The sequence below is a fragment of the Leucoraja erinacea genome, chromosome 5 (assembly GCF_028641065.1).
Source record: "Leucoraja erinacea ecotype New England chromosome 5, Leri_hhj_1, whole genome shotgun sequence".
In the NCBI taxonomy this organism is placed as follows: Eukaryota; Metazoa; Chordata; class Chondrichthyes; order Rajiformes; family Rajidae; genus Leucoraja; species Leucoraja erinaceus.
The window spans coordinates 79,177,108-79,199,243 of NC_073381.1; the positions used below are offsets into that span (position 1 = coordinate 79,177,108).

A 22,136-nucleotide genomic window follows, 5' to 3' on the forward strand; every position below is an offset into this window, starting at 1 on the left:
CATTTCTGCTCAGCAACCAACTGGTCATGTGACAACGACACCGGTTTAGTCTCAGACATTTCACCAACTTGTGATGCAGACACACTCTGCGCAACACAGGATCCACCATCCTGCTCCACAAGGAAACACTCACTCAAGTCAACTTCATCATCAAACGTAGCTTGGTTTCTAGCCATAGCGCGAGTGACAGCACATGATGCAAAAACTTTTGGATGCTGCTCAGCAAGTTTATCTGGACACTGCAACAGGAACAGGAACAGGCGTCACTTCAGGAGTGATAAAAAATTATCCCCCAAAGCCAAATCGTTACCCAGAATCAACGACACTCCCTTTATGGGAAAACATAGCTGTGGGGATACGGCCACTCGACCCGAAACAAGCTCAGACTCAAGGTTAGCAGTATGCAATGGCACTCCCATGCCCTCCATACCAAACCCTACAACTGGGACACTAGAACCAACAGATGATTCAGCTGAAAATGGTAGCACATCTTCCAAAATGAAGGACTGAGAGGCAGCAGTATCACGCAAGATTGTCACAGGTACTTTACTGTCCCCATCCTCCATTTTTATCAGGTTTGACTTCCTACTGCTTTGAAATGCTGCTATCAACTGGCACAGAAAACTGTCAACTGTCCACTCTGTTGGAGAGACAGAGTGGACAGCTATCTGCAGAGCCAAAAGAGATGGGGGAGATATTGAACAATTTATTTTCTTCGGTATTCACCAAGGAGAAGGATATTGAATTATGTGAGGTAAGGGAAACTAGTAGAGTAGCTATGGATACTATGAGTTTCAAAGTAAAAGAAGTACTGACACTTTTGAAAAATATAAAAGTGGATAAGTCTCCAGATCCTGACAGGATATTCCCTAGGACATTGAGGGAAGTTAGTGTAGAAATAGCCGGGGCTATGACAGAAATATTTCAAATGTCATTAGAAACGGGAATAGTCCCCGAGGATTGGCGTACTGCGCATGTTGTTCCATTGTTTACAAAGGGTTCTAAGAGTAAACCTAGCAATTATAGACCTGTTAGTTTGACTTCAGTAGTGGGCAAATTAATGGAAAAGATACTTAGAGATAATATATATAAGCATCTGGATAAACAGGGTCAGATTAGGAACAGTCAGCATGGATTTGTGCCTGGAAGGTCATGTTTGCCTAATCTTCTTGAATTTTTTGAAGAGGTTACTAAGAAAATTGACGAGGGTAAAGCAGTGGATGTTGTCTATATGGACTTTAGTAAGGCCTTTGACTAGGTTCCTCATGGAAGGTTGGTTAAGAAGGTTCAACTGTTGGGTATAAATGCAGGAGTAGCAAGATGGATTCAACAGTGGCAGAAGCCAGAGGGTAATGGTGGATTGTTGTTTGTCGGGTTGGAGGCAGGTGACTAGTGGGGTGCCTCAGGGATCTGTGTTGGGTCCTTTGTTGTTTGTCATGTACATCAATGATCTGGATGAAGGTGTGGTAAATTGGATTAGTAAGTATGCAGATGATACCTAGATAGGGGGTGTTGTGGATAATGAAGAGGATTTCCAAAGTCTAGAGTGATTTAGGCCATTTGGAAGAATGGGCTGAAAGATGGCAGATGGAGTTTAATGCTGATAAATGTGAGGTGCTACACCTTGGCAGGACAAATCAAAATAGGACGTACATGGTAAATTGTAGGGAATTGAATAATACAGTTGAACAGAGGGATCTGGGAGTAACCGTGCATAGTTCCTTGAAGGTGGAATCTCATATAGATACGGTGGTAAAGAAAGCTTTTGGTATGCTAACCTTTATAAATCAGAGCATTGAGTATAGAAGCTGGGATGTAATGTTAAAATTGTACAAGGCATTGGTGAGACCAATTCTGGAGTATGGTGTACAATTTTGGTCGCCCAATTATAGGAAGGATGTCAACAAAATAGAGAGTACAGAGGAGATTTACTAGAATGTTGCCTGGGTTTCAACAACTAAGTTAGAGAGAAAGGTTGAATAAGTTAGGTCTTTATTCTCTGGAGCACAGAAGGTTAAGGGGGGACTTGATAGAGGTCTTTAAAATGATGAGAGGGATAGACAGAGTTGATGTGGACCAGCTTTTCCCTTTGAGAATAGGGAAGATTCAAACAAGAGGACATGACTTCAGAATTAAGGGACAGAAGTTTAGGGGTAACATGAGGGGGAACTTCTTTACTCAGAGAGTGGTAGCGGTGTGGAATGAGCTTCCAGTGGAAGTGGTGGAGGCAGGTTCGTTGGTATCATTTAAAAATAAATTGGATAGACATATGGATGAGAAGGGAATGGAGGGTTATGGTATGAGTGCAGGCAGGTGGGACTAGTGGGAAAAAAAGTTGTTCGGCACGGATTTGTAGGGCCGAGATGGCCTGTTTCCGTGCTGTAATTGTTATATGGTTATTCCAAGATCTTGCTTAAATTCATGCCTTTAAGCTGGTGTACTGGCTTCAGAGAGGTGGACTAACAAACTAAACCAACACGAGACTGCTGCCACCAGTCTGAGGGGGACAAGAGAGACAGAGAGGGGGGACTGCCAGTGCACATGGTGTTTTTAAGCTGAGGCTCTGTCATCAGGCTCACGTGATGCAGCTTGGGCCAGGAGCCTCCAATCAGGTACAGGAGCAGCCAGGCAGCAGGAGGTACTAATGGAAATCAGAGAAACAGCTTAGTACATAATTAACACCAGCAGAGGGAGCGCATAACATGCTGTCCGACCTGTTACTCCAGCTTTTTGAGTCTAATATGCAAATGTTTGTATCTTAAACCACTTAAAAAGTGAATAACTTAAGCATTTGGCCAACGTGTTTTACACAAGCTCAGAATTACATTTGAGAGCTTTACCTTTCCACTGCTGGTGGTCCCCTTGTACTTGTCAGGTGAGGAGTGGTTCTCATCACTGCTTTCCCCATCAGCCAGCTGCAAGAGATGTTCCAGCTCATCTTCCTGTCTGAGCACAGATTCCTCCTCCTGGCTCCAAACAACAAGATCATTTTAATTACTGCAAAACCTATAATTTTCTACTGAAATACCAAAAATACCCAACAATGCAACTTAGATTCTGTTTCCTTAAAAACTAAAGGACAGGAACACACTACAGGATTTTGTTTATGGTGAAAGTTTCAATCACAATATTTTCTTGCCTTCTTCAGATACTGTCGCTATCTTGTTTAGGATGCATTGACCATTGTTTCCATCCAACTCTGACCATTTTCCTAATTCTGCTATCTATAATACCAATAATTGAAAAAGTACTGTTTGTAGCTTCTGACCATTCCAACAAACGTCATGAATTGTGCAATAAAGTTCCAGCCACTATTGACTTTAGTTTGGTCTAGTTTATGGTCACATGTACGGAGGCACAGTGAAAAGCTTTGTTGTGTGCTAACATGGCCCTGTAACATTTGTCACTTGTACGTGTCCTATCCAGTCCTTCAGCTGCATCCTCCTTCCTGCAGTGCATGCACCTACACTATAAATAAATGCAAAGGCTTAAAAGGCACAGAAGTATTTCACACCTACCTCCAATATTTTGGCCGTTCTCAACAGCAGCAGCTCCACTTCATTCTGAAGCTTCTCCTCCTCCTCCATATCCCAGTCATATGGCTTTGCCTCTGCTAACTCAGTGTGCTTTCTGCTTGAAAAGTCAAAGTTCCAGTCAAAAGTCAAAGAATAAAATCAAAGCAAAACATCCTTCGGCTTCACCATATGATTCTACACCCAAACCTATTCTACTTCCCTACAAATGCAATCCAAGATGCTGAAAGTTTCCAAATCCATCTTACATTTTCGCACCACCCCCTCTCATCCCATTTTTCATTCATTATACCCAACAGACTGGCCGACTCATATGGTCCTTCCTCTTTCTTGGCTACAAGCAGGAAGTTACCATGCCAATTGCTGTGTCTCCTCTCTCCCCATTGGTATAGCCTGACTTGCTGGACATGTTCTACTCTCCTACTAGCAAAGCAATACAGTCAAGCCATGATCAACCCCTAACACCCCCATTTTCCTGGCCTCACTGATTAAATGGGTATATATGGAGCAGTTTGGGTGATCATGCTTAGTCTGTATTTCTTTGCTAATACAGATATTCCCTTTCCTTATCCATTTTTCCCACCTTCTCTGCAACAAAAATGACCCCTTTTTAAAAATGTTTTTCCTATTTCGGCCAAAGGTCATTGCCCTTGAATGTTAACTCTTTATCTTTAGATAAATGATATCACATGGAAACAGCTCCAACTCATCCATGCCAACTAAGTTGTCTCTTTGTTAAAAAGGAAGCAAATGCAATGCTCGCATTTATTTTGAGAGAGCTAGAATATAAAAACAGGGATGTAATGCTAAGGCTTTATAAAGCACTGGTTAGACCACGTTTGGACTATTGCGAGTAATTTTTTGCCCAAGGTCAAAGGAAGGATGTGCTGGCACTGGAGAGGGTTCAGAGGAGGTTTATGAGAGTAATCCCAGGACTGAATGGGTTAACACACGAGCGCTTGATGGCATTGGGCCTGTACTCGCTGGAGTTCAGAAGGATGATGGGGCACCTCACTGAAACTTACCAAATAGTGAAAGGCCTTGATTGAGTGGATGTTTCCACTAGTGGCAGAGTCTAGCACCAGAGGGCATAGCCTCAGAATAAAAAGGACATACCTTTAAGAAGGAGATGAGCAGGAATTTATTTAGTCAGAGTGTGGTGAATCATTGGAATTCATCACCACAGAAGCCTGTGGAGACGAAGTCAATGGATATGTTTAAGGTGGTGATGATTGACAGATTCTTGATTAGTACAGGTGGCAGGGCTATGGGAAGGAGAATGGGGTTAGGAGGGAGAGATAGATCATCCATTATAGAAAGGCAGAGTAGACATGGTGGGCCAAATGGCCTAATTATGTTCCCATCACATTTGAACATTAATTTATGAAACTGAGATAACATAGAACTAGTTTATGGGTGATCGATGATCGGTGCGGACCCGGTGGGCCGAAGGGCCTGTTTCCATGCTGTATCTCTAAACTAAACACTAAATGAGAGAAGCTTCAGCTTTACTCGCTGGAATAAAAGGGGCAAGAGCGAGATATAATAGGAGTTTAAAATCATAAATTTAGGGGAGAAATTGGGAAAAACTAATAGAGAACTGATTTAGGGAAAGTTAAGAAATCCCTTTAAGAAACAGGCGGCACGGTGGCGCAGCAGTAGAGTTGCTGCCTTACAGCGAATGCAGCGCCAGACACCCGGGTTCGATCCTGACTACGGGTGCTGTCTGTACGGAGTTTGTACATTCTCCCCGTGACCTGCGTGTGTTTTCTCCGAGATCTTCGGTTTCCTCCCACACTCCAAAGACGTTCAGGTTTGTAGGTTAATTGGCTTGGTATATGTGTAAATCATCCCTTGTGTGCATGTAGGGTAGTGTTAATGTGTGGGGATCACTGGTCGGAAGGACCTGTTTCCGCGCTGTAAGTCCAAACTAAACGAAGACTTGAAAATGAACTGCCTGGAAGGCTGATGAGAACATATTCGTATGTAATTGGCAAGAGAAAGATTTACAGAGCCACGAGCAAAACATTGATGGATGGGCTCAATTGGAAATCTCCAATTGGTCTACAATGGGCCAAGTGCCTTTGGCTCCTGTACCTCTCCGGGAATAGGGAATCAGTTTGCATGGTTAACATCAAGGAGGGTCCGTGGATTCTCAAAATCCTGTACGGAAAATTTGACCAGTTTAGTTTATTGTCAGGTATACCGAGGTACAGTGAAAAGCTTTTGTTGCGTGCTAACCAGTCAGCGGAAAGACAATACATGATTATAATCGAACAGTTCACAGTGTATAGATGCATGATAAGAGGAATAAGGTTTAGTGCAAGATAAAGCAAGTAAAAAGCCAGGTGAGATGGAGAAGATGAAATAGTGTTGTACCTTTCACTGTCACTCCCTTCCAGTAGCATTCTAGATCCACAAACTTCAGAGCTATCGCAAGAAACTTCTGCATTCCCTTCCAGATGTTCTCTGCAGTTCTCTGCACGATTAGATCTTTCATTGGAGTGCACAACACATTGCCCAGCAACCAAAACTTTCTCCTCATCTTCAGCTGCCTTTTCAAATGATGTGGTCTTTACTAGAGTCCGTTTATTTGGGCTGAAAGTCGTACCACTAAAGCTGTTCACCGCTCCCTCTTCACTCTTCCGCGCGACTTCGCAGGTGTCACCTTCCATATGTTTGAAACCGTCTGGCTCCAATGCGGGTTTTTTGGGAGTAATTGTGACCACATAGGACTTCTCAAGATCATCAGCGGGGAGGCTAACCCAAGGATTCTTGGGCAAGCTAGCTGAGCGCTTGACTTTTATCTCGAAGTTTAAAGCGTTTGGATTACTCTTTGAGAATGACTGTACTTCACTTGACATGGACGGAGAATCGGCCAGCCCAAACTCATCAACATCTAGGCACTTGGGATCACCCTCACTAACTTCATCCTCTTCATCTAGTTGTGCAGGCTCAGTTATTAGTAATGAGTTTGAGGTTCTTTTCACCTCCTGTTCCCTATTGGTTTTTTTGTGATTAGATCTTGCAGCTTCGAAGTTGTAGTTACCAATCCCATCAATTCCAGAGTCAAAAGAACTTAAAGAAGTTGGCCTTGTGCTCAGTGCTTTGCCTTCCTGGTTACCACACTCACCAGCCGCCTCATAAGCTGTCAGTGTGGCTACCTGCGGTTTCCGATCAACGTGACCACTGGTGAAACAGGCCCTACTGCGGCGAATTGCATCCGCTTCATCAAAATGTTTTTGCGCCGAGGATACATCAAAGTCGTGGTTTGGGTCGTGCCAACGTCTGTTCACAAACTTCTCTTGCATCACATGTTTGTCGGCATTCTCTGGAGCCTTTGCAGCACCTCTGGTAACGCCAGTGTCAACGGACGTGACGGCACGAGGAACCAAAACCTTCTGCAGCGCCTTTAAATACGATTCTTGCCACTGAACCACTTGTTCCAAGTCAATCGGACACACCTGCTCTGGAGCGGTCAACAGCCTTCTTACAACAAAGCACCTGTACAGGTGGAAGAACGTAGCAAAAAGAGAAAAAGCCGCATCTCATTAGTCGCACCAATAATATATTTCCAAAATAAAAGGACCTCGCTCTAACAAAACTTTTAAAGACGAAACAAGGAACTGCAGATACTGGTTTTAAAAAAAAGGCTCAAAGGAGTAACTCAGCAGGTCGGGCAGCATCTCAGGAGAACATGAATAGTGACGTTTCGGGTCGGGACCCTTCTTTGAACCAGCTTTTGATGATCTTTTAATTCTAAGCACATAACCCTTTTATTAAAATCTTGAGGGTTTGCCGCTTTAAAAAAAAGGAAGCTCCTTATAAATGCCATGTAGATGCTAATCCCTGCTGCCGATGCTAAAACCCTGATTGTAAAACTGTGTCCAATTGCATATTACAATTAATCAAAAACTTGCAGCAAGGAAAAGAAGAGAATCAGATTTACTGTCCATCAACTGCTCACAAAACAGTTCCCCCTGCCCACTCTCACTCCCATATTTGCCGTGTTGGCACATGGATCAGACACATAGCAAAGTATGCAAGTTCTGAGTTATTAACGGGTGTCAGGGGTTATGGGGAGAAGGCAGGAGCATGGGGTTAGGAGGGAGAGATAGATCAGCCATGATTGAATAGCAGAATAGACTTGATGGGCCAAATGGCCTAATTCTGCTCGGATAACATGATCAGCATGCAAATGGGGCAAGACTTACTGATGGGACAGCATCTTCCCCCTCCTCTGGTGAAGCGAGTCTGGGATGCAGTCAGCCAGATGTCCAAGCCGCCCCAGGTCCTCAGCCGCTGGAAGAGGAGCCTTGTGCAAGAGGCGACTGACATGTTCCTTCCAGCTTGGTTTCAGGTAATGTCCTGCCTCGTGCGGAAGTCCCCAGCTGTGCACTGGATGCTCACAAACTGCCTCTTTGAAAGATATTTCTTGCAACAGTAAATGATACCAACCAGCAACCTGAAAGGAAGAGAGTTTTACAGTGTGGTTCTTCGGCGGTGCTGAATGAATTTAAAGCCTAAAAGGCGGCACATAATAAAAAATAGACTCAATACCATACATATAAAAAACATTAGGCAGTTAGATTATTTTTCTCAGGATTGAAAATACTAAATACTAGATGGCATAGCTTTAAGATGAGGGGGGGCAAAGTTTAAGGGAGGCGTAGGGCAAGTTCATTTATCTGTTAATTTATTTATGGTGGTGGTGAATCTGTGGAATTCATTGCCACAGACGGCTGTGGAGTCAATGGATATTTTTTAAGGCGGAGATAGTCAGATTCTTGATTTGTAAGGGTGTCATGGGTTATGGGGAGAAGGCAGGAGCGTGGGGTCAGGAGGGAGAGATAGATCAGCCATGATTAAACAGCGGAGTAGACTTGATGGGTTGAATGGCCTAATTCGGCTCCTAGTACTTATGAACTTATTTATTTATTCACACAGGGGGTGGTGAGTGCCTGGAACACGCTGCTTGGCTTGGCGGTTGGGACAGATACGATAGTGACATACAAGAGACTTTTGGAAAGGCACATGGACATGCAGGTAATGGAGCGGTATATGGCCTATGTGCAGGTATACGAGAGCTGGTCTTTGCATCATGTCTGGCAGAGACACTGTGGGCCGAAAAGCCTGTACCTGTGCTGTACTGTTTTATGTACGAAGGAACTGCAGATGCTGGTTTAAACCGAAGATAGATACTAAAAGCTGGAGTAACTCAGCGAGACAGGCAGCTTCTCTGGGGAGAAGGATTGGGTGACGTTTCGGGTCGAGACCCTTCTTCAGACTGAAAGTCATGGAAAAGAGAAACGAGAGATATAGTCGATGATGAAGGGAGATAAAGAACATAGATATAGAGATAACTGTACTGTTTTATGTAACTTAAGTCTAGCTAAAAAAATGGAACCGAATGAATAAATTACTCCTTCAATAAATTACAAAAGGGATTAACATCTGCAAAAGAAATAGCATTCAGCCCATTAATTTCCAACTGGCCAAGTCCTCACCAATGCCTGTCTGGTTTACACAGCTACTTACATTTTCAAATATGTCGTAGAAATCATACACTGCTTTTAAAGTTTGCCGTGGAAGTTCTACAGCTATGTGGAACATGTCTTTTAATCTGCTGAGTTTCTCTCTACAATCGCCTGTCCTTCCTCCACATTCAGCTACTTCATCAAGCTCCTGCAACAGTTTCTCAGACTCGGTGATCAACTTCTGCAAAAACACAAACGGCACAGAACTTACCACCAATTCTATGCAGTAGTTGAGATATATTCAAACACCATGTCCATGGTAAATAGTCGTGTATTCAGCCTGTAAAGTATTTTTGCTGGCTGAATCTCACCGTTACACCACATACAATAACACTAAAGTTTGAGTGCATTGGGATAACAACAACAGAGAAATGTAATGCTTCTGGATTTGTGTTGTGCAATTAACCGATGAGAGATTCACTTGTTGAAGGCTGGTGCTCAGAGACACTGTGGATGTCTTTCTACACAAATCATTGAAGATCGATAAACAGCTGCAGTAAGCAAAGAGGGAGGGAGGCCAATGACTCGGGGGCTGTTAGTTTAGTGTGTTTAATTTAGTTTGGAGTCCGCACCGACCAGGGATCCCCGCACAGTAACATTATCATACACACACTTTTACATTTATACCAGGCCAATTAACCTACAAACCTGTACATTTTTGGAGTGTGGGAGGAAACCGAAGATCTCTGAGAAAACCCACGTGGTCACAGGGAGAATGTACAAACTCCTCACAGAAAGCACCCATAGTCGGGATTGAACCCAGGTCTCTGGCGCTGTAAAGCAGCAACTCCACCGCTGCGCCATTGTGCTGAGATAGTAGTTTGTAGCTACAAATGTAGCTCCCACTACATTTAAACCTGAATTTTCAGAACACAGTTGAATTGTGATTATGATACATTCTCGACGCAGAACATTCAGCATAGAAAAAAAACTTTAAAAACTCACCATTGCAGGGTTGTAAATAGTAGCATCATAATCCAATTTTAGAATCTCTGCTTGGCTCAAATTATTTGCAATTTCTAATTTGTACGTATGAATCTTCCCCATTCCTTCAGAGATAATCAAATCACTAATCTGAAGTCAACAGCAACAAAAAAAAAATCACTGTTAATGACTTAGCACTTGCACTTACTTAGCTATGTGTAGTATCAATGCACCAATAATGTCTCACAGTTCTCTCTCCATAGTGGCACAATTTGATGCCATCACAAGGCACACATGAACATTATTGATGAAGATTCCCAGACACAGGTACATCATTTGTTTAAACAAAACACAAATGTAACACAGCACAATCACAAACGAATTTAACCCTGGCCATTTTACAGAACGGCTATGTGAATTTTATTGGTGTCTTACCCAATAAGTGCTTGATTCAAAGTTACTTCAGAACCATGGACATTGACAGTCATTGACAGGCTCTTCAGCGCAACTTGCCCACACTGGCCAGTATATCCCGTCTACACTAGTCCACCTGCCTGCATTTGGCTTGTATGACTAAACCTGTCCTATGCATCCAGAGTCCCCCGTCTCAATGTTTCTTAAACGTTATGATAGTCTCTGCCTCAACTACCTTCTCTGGCAGCTCCTTCCATACACCTACCACCCTTTGAGTAAAAATAAATGACCCCTCAGTTCCTATTAAATCCGAGATCCTTGACAGTCCTTTGGTCCACAGCATCACTTCAGCAGTACTGGTTACTGAACTGAAACAACAAATTTTTCTTCCTCCTCAGAGGTGCTCAACTTGCTGAGCCTTTCCAGCATCTTGCTTCAGTTTCATATTCTCAACCTCTGGCAAGTTTTGCTTTCATATTGTTCAATGAGAGCACGTTTATCCTTCCTTACCTGCTGAGCACTTTCCCTGCACCAAAGGTCCTTCAGCAAAAGCCGAGCCCTGGCAAGAGCCTGTTGCCATAGTAATTCCACCTTGTTCGCAGCTGCCCTTAACCTGCCCGAGGAAAAGTTTTAAAGTATGTTACTGACGTTACCGAATAAACGTCAAACTTATATAATACAAGACGAGGTTCTTCAACCAATTTATCACAATGAATTACTAGATGGTACCCGTAAACAATGATACCGCACAGTGGTGCAGTGGTAGAGTTACTGCCTTACAGTGCCAGAGACTCGGGTTCGACCCCAACCAAGGGTGCTGTCTGTACGGAGTTTGTACGTTCACCCTGTGACCTGCGTAGGTTTTCTCCAGATGCTCCGGTTTCCTCCCACATTCCAAAGGTGTACAGGTTTGTAGGTTAATTGGTTTCAGTTAATTATCCAGAGTGTCCAGGATAGAACTAGTGCGAACGGGCGATCACTGGACGTCGTGGACCGAAGGGCCCGTTTCCACGCTGTATCTCTAAACTAAACTAAAGATGGTTTCCACGAACAAAAGAATACAACAGCAAGTCTACTCTTGCACTGTTTACACAAAGAATTGGTCACTGGAAAGTGAAGACAAGTCCTCAAATGTGAAAGGACATCCTGGAAGCTAAAAGACAAGACATATTTTGCCTCCACGGTGACAAAGTGCGGGACTTCAGTGGCATAGGTTTGAATAGCGCAAAGCAGTTACTTTTGTGTTGACAAATGATATCTCATCCAAGTGATGGGATTTCTAAAAAGTACAGTTGCAAGATATGTCAGCCTTGGAAAAAAAATGCTCAACTCTTGGGAATGAGATTTCAATTCGTGACTTTCTCATCCAGAGTAAGAATGCTCCCACTCAGCCCTAGAATGAAACCTTGTGGAATTGAAGTGGCCATCGCTGGACTAATGAATGGCCTTCCTCATCACCAAAACCTTACTCAGTGACCTTTCACCACAAACTCACTATTTCTCCCACCCCACACCACCCACGTTTACCCTCTTACTGTGGGATACTTCCATCAGACCCCTATTTATTTACTGTAGCTCTGCCTCCTAATCATACTCCTAAACAAACTGTGTAGAAAGGAACTGCAAATGCTGGTTTACAACTAATATAGACACAAAATGCTGGACTGATGGAAACGTCACCCATTCCTTTCTCCAGAGATGCTGCCTGACCTGCTGAGTTACTCCAGCAGTCGGAGGTGGATTTCCCCAGGGTGCTAGCCGCTGAAGAAAAATCAATCGGACTTCCGTTCCCAGTTTATTTAAAAAAAAATCCGCTGGACAATTTAATAATTGGATTTAAATAAAAAGCGACTTCTAATGCTCTCAACGCCTACAACGTGACAGATCGCAAGAACGGGACAAAACAAAGGGTAAGTCGTTTATTTTACATATAATCTTGCTTCTTGGGATGGCTTTAATCTAATTTTACGTTGCGAAAATGTTATTTGGGCCCCATACGAACCGGCAGTGTCTTTCCTGCTGATATGGGGTTCAAATTCACCGCAAATGCAACGTTCCAATCGATCGTGTTCCAGAATCACCCACTCGCAAGATGATTAAAATGCTCTTTTATTTTGGACAATCATGTCATAAGCCGTTGAAATTGTCTATATTTTATGTTATTGTCTCTCCATGATCATTATTTTTTAAACTAAATATTCACAACAGTTTGAGTCACATGTATTGTGCAAAAAACAATAATTTTGATTATATTTTGAGTAGCATTTTTTGGATTAATTTATGGGATTTAAACATTAAATTCCTTCCATCTGGCATATAAGTTCATGACAGTGAGATTTAAAAATCATGTTATATTGCGAATTCTTGTGTGAATGGCATTAGTTTGTTATTTGGATACTTAGGTTATTTTAAATATATATCCTTTTCTTAAGAAATGGAATCTACAGGACATTCTTAATGGGAAAGTAGTGGGCAGGAAGGCGTCACGCATGGTTTGAAGAGCAAAAACTTGTAGTTTACAATGCCAAAATTGAAAAGTTGAGGAAAAACAAGGTGTACAAAGTTGCTTATTGGTTACAATCTGAGGAGTATGATGATGCTACTGATTATGATATGCCGGTGTACCAGCTAGCAACTGATCTTCTCCATAAAGTCGGTGTATTGCTAGAAATTGTAATTTATCTACCTATCTGTTATGGACTTACAGCATATAATACATTAATATTAAAGTTCTGATCTTGAGAATATCACATTTTTGAATTTTCAAGGCAGTCTCGGTGTTTATTACTATTTCCGTCACAACAGTCAATTTTGTAATTAGCTATAATTAGGTAACTATCTAATAATATGATTTAATTTCGGGTCATCCAAGTAAGATGCTTTATATTTGTTTCAGAATGCTTCAATTTATAATAACTGAAAATTTCATTCAGTTCTCTTAATTTTTAAGAAAGTTATGGGCTTTTGACTTTCCTCGATCACAGCTTTTGTGTTAAGTCAATGGAAAAGCAATAGGGACCAAGATGCTAATTTCCGAGTATGAAAATGGGCATAACATTTTTAATACTGAAGATATGAAATCAATTAGGTATCAAATTAAACTTCTTTTTATGCTTTATCTGATGGGATAAATTGCAGGCTTGATTTTTAAAATCTCAAATTTTTGTAACATTGCTAAGTTGTGTCTATCTCCTTACCAAACTGATCTTGAAACTCCTGGTCCTAAGAATCAGTAGACCCCTCTGTAACTGGATCCTTGACATCCTAACCCATAGTCCATAATCGGTGAGGATAGACAATAAAATATCCTTCACCATGAATCTCAACACCAGCAAGGAAACATTCTGAGCCTCTTGCTGTACTCTCTATACACTCATAACTGAGTAACCAAATTATGCTCCAACTCCATTTACAAACTGCAGATGACACCACTCGAACGCACCGGACTGCAAACAATGGCAAGACGGAGTAACAATGGCAAGCCGGGGTACAAAGAGAAATAACTTAGTAACATGGTGTTAAGACAACAACCTCTCCTTCAATGTCAGCAAGATGAAGGAGCTAGTCTACAATTTCAGGAAACATACCCAGCGGTATGAAGTAGGACAAAAACTGCAGATGCTGGTTTAAATTAAAGGTAGCCACAAAATGCTGGAGTAACTCAGCAGACCAGGCAGCATCTCTGGAGAGAAGGAATAGGTGACGTTTCAAGTCAAGGCCCTTCTTCAGACCGAAGAAGTCTGAAGAAAGGTCTCGACCCGAAAAGTTACCCATTCCTTCTCCGAGTAACTTTTGGAGATGCTGCCTGTCCTGCTGAGTTACTCCAGCATTCTGTGTCCACCTAGTGGTATAGATATTGATTTCTCTAATTTCAAGTAACCCAAGCATTTTCTCTCTCCGTCCCTCCCCACCCTAGAGTCCCACTAGTTTCACAGTCCATACCCTTCGTTACCACCTTCTCCACAGCCAACAATGGATGATCGCTAGCTTTGATTTGTTCTTTTTATACATTTCATTCATTTGTTCTTCATACCTTTTCACACCTCTAGTTTTCCTCTCTCCTGACTCTCAGTCTGAAGAAAAGTCTCGAACTGAAGCGTCACCTATTCCTTCTCTCCAGAGATGCTGCTTGACCCACTGAGTTACTCCAGCTTTGTGTCTATCTGTTCCTAGTATACGACTCCTTAATATAATTCCCATGACCGAGGAGCAATAGTACCTGTGATCTCAACATTGAAAAATACGCCACAACCTAGCCGAGGCCTTGTGTACACGGGGGCTAATCTTGAGCATGAAGGAGAGTTTCAAAGACCTCCTACAACCTCGTGTCGACCATGCTGCGAGTATGAGTCGGGGCAAACTCGCCAGAACGCGTGGATTAGATCGCCCAAGTGGGACAGCCCCTTAAGTGTAGTAATGGATAAATTCCATCAAGAGTCGAGAGCGTTTTATTGTCGTATGTCCCAGACAGAACAATGAAATTCTTACTTGCAGCAGCACAACAGAATATGTAAACAGAGTATTCTGTAAACAATAAACGAGAGAAAAACGATACATATGTGTTTGCACACATATATATGCTTGTGCACACACACACACACACATATACAGCATTTACATATTTTGTTGTGCTGCAGCAAGTCTGAATTTCATTGTTCTAAAAACCTAGAAAGTAGGTTCAGGAGTAGGTCATTCAGCGCTTTGAGAGTCCCACACATAAATACACACACACACATGGATATACACACACACATATACACACACATATATACACACACACAAACAATAGTGCGAGAGACAAAATATATGGAAATAAATGGCATATTTCTAAACAGATGATTATTGTGTAGCCTCCCACCAACATCATAGTCAAGGCGGTTCAACTCCTTTCAAATTGCGCCATCCGTGTTAAATTTGTTGGCTCATCCTCAGATTTGCCATTCATTAACTCAGGAATTTCCATCTCCCACTCAATCTCCTTTACAATTCAATAACCTTCTCCACATATCGTGCAAGCCCTGCCCATTCTGCATTCATCCACCTCCGTGGAATGGATTCTTCTTGGCTTCACAACGGGGGTCAGTCGCTGTAGAGTGCCGGGTGGGAACACCGAGCGAACAAGCCCCCTTCTGGAGTTAGGCAATGCCTAATGTCAAAGCCTCATTCATTTGTCTCCCCATGTCAGAGGTTACAGGGAGAAGGCAGGAGAATGGGGTTAGGAGGAAGAGATAGACCAGCCATGATTGAATGGCAGAGTAGACTTGATGGACTGAATGGCCTAATTTTACTCCTATAATTAATGATCTTACGATATGATTTCAGTCATTAGATTTCTTTTAATGTGAAATTAGGACTGCTGGTGGAACACAGTGGGTCAAGCAAAGCCTGTCAATGGAAATAGACACTCACCCAGCTTCTTTCTCCCCCCCCATCTGACCATCACCCACACACTCCCCGCATCGGATTCTCTCCCTCCGCACACCACACTTCCCCCCTGGGCCCATACTCCACAAGCCTTTCCCATCAGATTCCATCATCTACAGCCCTGGTTGCCTCTATGAACCAAGTACAGACTTTTAATTATTTCCACCCCTCTCTCCCCCCTGCAGACGTCATCTATTAATCTTCTCCCTACCCCCCACCCCGCTTTATCATCCCATCCACTCACCTGGATGGGGTCCTCTAACCATCCACTGACCTGGATGGGGTCCGACCTAAATGCTAGCAAACGCACACCAGGTCTCGCCCCACCTCCTTCACATCTTCATACTGGCCACCTCTCCTCCACTCTTTCAGTCGTGATGAATGTCTCAACATGAAACGTCGACTATCCGTTTCCCTCTGCAGATGCTGCCCGACCCGCTGCACATGCCACCCGTGCTCAAGTCCTCTTTGCACCCAGATTTTCCAGTCTCCATCTTAATCGTCTTGCTTATATTTTTAATTACATTTCAGAAAGTAGTTTCCCACTACAGCTTCTCTGTCTGATTAATTGCTGATATTGTCCTATTGATAACTGGCTTCACTGTATCATATCATTGCAAGAACAAATAAGGATCTATATGATCACAGATTCATCCTCATGGGTGCATGCTCTGTTGTTTCCAGAGCTCTGTTTCTTGTTTCCACTTTAGGATTTTGATATTTAGCTTGTATTGTATTCATTTTCAGAGTTTGTACAGTCTCCAGTGACCGTATGGGCTTTCTCCGGGTGCTCCGATTTCCTCCCACATTCCAAAGACATGCAGGGTTGTAGGTTCTGTAAATTGTCCCTAGTGTGTAGGATAGAACTAGTGTACAGGTGTGGACTTGGTGGGCTGAAGGGTCTATTTCCTTGCTGTATCTCTAAACAAAAAAAAATTCTCAACCCAAAACTTCACCTATCGATGTTCTCCAGAGATGCTGCCTGACCCGCAGAGTTAGTCAAGTCAAGAGTATTTTGTCATATGTCCCAGATAGAACAATGACATTCTTACTTGCAGCAGCACAACAGAATATATAAACATAGTACACTGTAAACAATATAATAAATGAGGAAAAAAAGTATATAAATAAAACAAATATAAAACAATTATGTTGCCAAAATAACAATAATAGTCTATGTAGTTCAGAGCTTATTTGAGGTTGTAGTGTTTAATAGCCTGATGGCTGTAGGGAAGAAGCTGTTCGTGACTCTGGACTGTTTTCAGGCTCCTGTACCTTCCCCTCACACTCCAGCACCGTATTTATTTCAGGGTACAATAAGCATTGCAGAAACTAAACACATACCTTTCATCTTTCTTTCGCAATTCATCAGCCTCCTGCTGAAACTGTGCAGTCCCAGCCATGGCATTAAAACAGGGATCAGATTTTGGATCCCTGAACTTCTCAATAATCTCCTCGCACCTTCTCAGTAGATCATCAATTCCCAGATCCCTGAAGCAGAAACAAGCAGAGATTTCACAACCAACTTAAACCCGCAACCAGGCAATAAAGGGTTAAAATTGCTGAAACAAAATGTTGATTACCAAAAATGTTGCATTAGAAAAATTAAATACACACAAGTTTTTAATCAAACCAAATAAATTAAGATTTAATGAAAAGTGTTAAATTATTAAGGTACAGCAGGCAGTGAAGAAAGCGAATGGCATGTTGGCGTTTATAACAAGAGGAATCAAATATAGGAGCAAAGAGGTCCTTCTTCAGTTGTACAGAGCCCTAGTGAGACCACACCTGGAGTATTGTGTACAGTTTTGGTCCCCTAATTTGAGGAAGGACATTCTTGCTATTGAGGGAGTGCAGCCTAGGTTTACAAGGTTAATTCCCAGGATGGCGGGACTGTCATATGCTGAGAGAATGGAGCAGCTGGTACACTCTAGAGCAGTGGTTCCCAACGTGGGGCGTACACCCCACAGGGGTCCAATTTGATTTTTAAGGGGGGCTATTACAACCAAGGTATTGGCGTTTTAAGCTTCTTCAGCTGAAACGGAGTTCAGGTTTTAAATGATAACAATTATATATCAACACATGGGAGGGGGGGGGGGCATCAGGACTTTAGAGGTGATTAGGTGGGGCATGGCCAAAAAAAGGTTGGGAACCACTGCTCTAGAGTTTAGAAGGATGAGAGGGTATCTCATTGAAGTATATAAGATTGTTAAGGTTTGGACATGCTAGAGGCAGGAAACATGTTCCCCATTTTGGGGGAGTCCAGAACCAGGGGCCACAGTTTAAGAATAAGGAGTGTAAAGGTTGCGGAATGAGGTAAGGCTCTGTTGTGACTAGCACAAAGAAGACACGTCCACCACCGAGTAAGAGTCAAGAGCCCGTTTATTCTGCAATCACTGCTTATTATAATTGAAGGTCACTTGACCTCAATCATGAGGCTCAGGCACGCGTTTCCATTTTAGATTACACAATGTATTTAGATTACACAATATATATATATTACATATATTACATTACAAAGACATCACAAGGAGTAAGCCATTTAGAACGGAGGCGAAAAAACACTTTTTCTCACAGAGAGTGGTGAGTCTGTGGCATTCTCTGCCTCAGAAGGTGGTGGGGGCAGGTTCTCTGGATGTTTTCAAGAGAGAGTTAGATAGGGCTCTTAAAAATAGCAGAGTCAGGGGATATGGGGAGAAGGCAGGAACGAGGATGATCAGCCATGATCACATTGAATGGCAGTGCTGGCTCAAAGGGCCGAATGGCCTACTCCTGCACCTATTGTCTATTCCAATTCAATGCCACTTCCAAATAGATCTGCCATGATGGAATGTGTAGGAAGGAACTGCAGATGCCAGTTTACACCGAAGATGGGCACAAAGTGTTAGAGTAACTCAGCGGGTTAGGCAGCATCTCCAGAGAAAAGGAATAGAGTTCAGAGTCTGAAGAAGGGTCTCGACCCGGAACATCACCTAATCCTTTTTCTCCAGAGATGCTGTCTGACTCATTGAGTTAATATAGCATTTTGTGTCTGGCCACAATGGAATGGCAGAGCGAACCCGATGGGCCGAATGGCCTAATTCTGCTCCTACGTCTTATAATCCCAGACCTCAACAGTTGCAATCCATAGTCATGGATCCCTCCCTTCCAATTCTATGCAAGAGCACAAGATAAAAGAAATACTGCAACAAACTTTAAAAATAAGAAAGCCAAACGTAGATAAACTATGTACTCTGCTAAACCTACAATGGCTTAACTAGATGATCACAAGATCACTGCCGGCTGTGGGATTTACATTATAAACTTGAGTAGCATCATTCACTTTTGGTCTAATTACACAGCACAGGCAGCAAAGGCCAGACGCTGAAATAGATAGAACTGCCCGAAAGTTGCTTCTCAGGACTGGGAATATTGGGTGCCCCATTGTCCTTAATAAATGCAATGGTTCCAGAATGATGTGTATATCTGGATAAACCAGTGCTGCATGAGGCATTTTAGTTTCATTCCCTGAATGACGCTGTTTCTTGAGCCGTCGGGGAGAAAAGTACAACTTCCCCGGGTTTCAAAAGGTAGACTTGAGGGCCTGAACTACAGGGATAGGTTGGGTAGGCAAGGACTTTATTCCTTGGAGCCCAGGAGGATGATCTTGCTGAGGTATACAAAATCATGAGTGAAATAGATATGGTGAATGCACAATGTTTAACCCATAGCAGGGGAATCAAAAAACAGGTGACAGAGGTTTAAGGTGAGAGCCAAGATTTAATAGGAACCTGAGGGGCAACTTTTTTCACACAGAGGGTGGTGGGTGTATGGAACAAGCTGCCAGAGGAGGTAGTTGAGGCAGACACGACAACAACATTTAAAAGTCATTTGGACAGATACATGGATAGGAAACGTTTAGAGGCCGAAATGCAGGCAAATTGGTCAACTGGGGCACCTTGGTCAGCGTGGACAAAATGGGCCAAAGGGTCCGTTTCCATGCTGTATGACTATGACATAACAATTTTCCAAGTAACCCATGGTGTCTGGCGAGGAGAAGACCAGGTCAACCCTAATTGCTGGCCCAAGGCTGCTCCCTGGCGACAGCTCAGAGTCAAAACCTGCCCTTGGTCGCATGTACTCAACTCGTGTTCTGCCTCCCATTTGATTAAAAACATGGACAATAGGTGCAGGAGTAGGCCATTCGGCCCTTCGAGCCTGCACCACCATTCAATATGATCATGTCTGATCATCCACAATCAGTACCACGTTCCTGCTTTCTCCCCATATCCCTTGATTCCATTAGCCCCAAGAGCTAAATCTAACTCTCTTGAAAACATCCAGTGAATTGGCCTCCACTGATTCTGTGGCAGAGAATTCCACAGATTCCCAACTCTCTGTGTGAAAGAGTTTTTCCTCGTGATGTTACACAACAGTCAGAAACTTTCTCCCAGGTGATAACGTCAAAGATTAGAAGACATGGCTTTAGGGTGAAGGAGGGAAAGTGTAAAGGAGATGTGCGAGGCAAGTTTTTTTTGTCCCCAGTTTGGTTTGGTTTACATTCAGGGATTAGTTTAGTTTACCGTCACATGTACCAAGGTTTTGTTGCGTTCTAACCAGAGGGAGGTGGGTGCTTGGAAAACGCTGCCGGGGCTGGTGGTGGAGGCAGATATGATAGTGCATTTATGGGGCTTTTGCCCTGGCACATGGTCATGCAGGGAATGGAGCGATATGGATCATGTGCAGGACGATGAGATGAGTTTGGCTTGGCATCATGTTCAGCACAGACATTGTAAGTGGACAGGCCCTGTTCCTGTGCTGTACCTTCCTATGTTCCATACAAACACGGCTACTTAGGCTTCAGTGAAATGGAATTTCAGGCTCAGAGGTTCATCCACTTGCAACACACTAACCCCTTTCTGGAGTATGGGGCCCAGTGTCAAATCTCCACCCTCTCTCCATCACCGTATCACTGTGGGTGGTGCTGCAAGAAGGGGCAGAGTGAAACGGAGAAGCTATAGCTTGATGTCGTCATTATAGCCACAAGCTAATTTTCACACAAAAAAAAAAAATCAAGGGAGGGAGGGGTGGCAGGTCACGATAACCTGGGGCTGACGGATCTGCCGGGATTCCAATGTTTGCGAGGTGGGGACACTGTGAATCGGTAAGTAACACTGTGAATCTTCAACTGGTTTTAAGACGACGGTGTGTGGGAACCGCCGAGGACAGAGGACCACAAATGGAATGTGTTTAAAATGGTTTGTGTTAAAATGGGACCCTTTATCAACACCCTTTATGTGGCGACTGTTTACATACCTTGTGTATGCAAAGACAAAGAATATCATTGTGACTCGTCACATGCGACAATAAAGTATCATTCATTCATTCCAAACTCGAGTTTATTCAACCAAACTCTTTCTCTTCTTTATTGTGAAAAGACTGATCACTGCTTAAATGTAGACATATTGAAATAAAGACATTTGTTGCCTCTAGAACTGTTGAGCACGGAACATCCACTTTTGGCCTCCCATGCACTGTACTACCATGAAATATGCATGTAAAGTTATTCGTACATAAAATTATGAGAGGCAATAGATAGGATGGAGAGTCACAACCTTTTCACCAGGGTGGAAATGTCCAATACTAGAGGGCATAGACATAAGGTGATAGTGGGCAAGTTTCATCAGAGATGTGTGGTGCAAGATTTTTTAAATGATTCACTCCACAGAGCGGTAGGGGCCTGGAATGCATTGCCTGGTGTGGTGGTGGAGGCAGATACGATAGTGGGATTTAAGAGGTTTATCAATAGGCACATGGAAGTGCAGGGAATGGAGGGATATGGATAATGTACAGGCAGATTAGATCAGTTTAACGTGGCATAATGTTCGGCATTAACATTGTGGGGGGGAGGGGCGAAGGATTTAATAGGAAACCGAGGGGTAACATTTTTCACACAAAGCTGCCAGAGGAGGTAGTCGAGACAGGTATTATTGCAACGTTTAAGAAACATTTCGACAGGTACATGTTCAAATGTACATAGACACAAAAAGCTGCAGCAACTCAACTGGTCAAATGTACCTGGGCAAGTTGAGCGGAAGGGCCTGCTTCCACACTGCATGACTCTATGATGGGCCCCATCCTATTCCATATTCCACTACCCACCACGTCCCAGCACCAAAAGCAGACGCCCACCGCCAACATGAGAGCAGTGCCATTGCAACAGAAAGCATTCAATAGAAATGTATACGCCTTAAGAGCAAAATGCTCGACATACTTGGGAGGATTATTAACGCACTGCGGACCCAGTGTTCAAACACGTCCATTC

The 22,136-nt window shown here is 43.0% G+C and overlaps 1 protein-coding gene across 4 annotated transcripts in view; it reads right to left on the minus strand.

Moving 5' to 3' along the window:
• The window catches only part of LOC129697457 (uncharacterized), a 73,036-nt gene that overhangs the window by 31,918 nt on the left and 18,982 nt on the right, over positions 1-22,136 (minus strand). For 3 of the 4 annotated variants that reach the window (XR_008723527.1, XM_055636048.1, XM_055636046.1), the window contains exons 8-15: positions 17,177-17,323; positions 10,919-11,021; positions 10,016-10,144; positions 9,072-9,251; positions 7,748-7,998; positions 5,913-7,037; positions 3,519-3,633; positions 2,841-2,966 (exon numbers count right to left, since the gene is read on the minus strand). Coding sequence is in view for 3 of the 4 variants with exons in the window: in XM_055636048.1 (XP_055492023.1) it covers positions 2,841-2,966; positions 3,519-3,633; positions 5,913-7,037; positions 7,748-7,998; positions 9,072-9,251; positions 10,016-10,144; positions 10,919-11,021; positions 17,177-17,323 (2,176 nt within the window). In the remaining variant the exon portion in view is untranslated. The remainder of the gene's footprint in view (positions 1-2,840; positions 2,967-3,518; positions 3,634-5,912; positions 7,038-7,747; positions 7,999-9,071; positions 9,252-10,015; positions 10,145-10,918; positions 11,022-17,176; positions 17,324-22,136) is intronic. The other variant, XM_055636047.1, reaches the window with a different exon arrangement.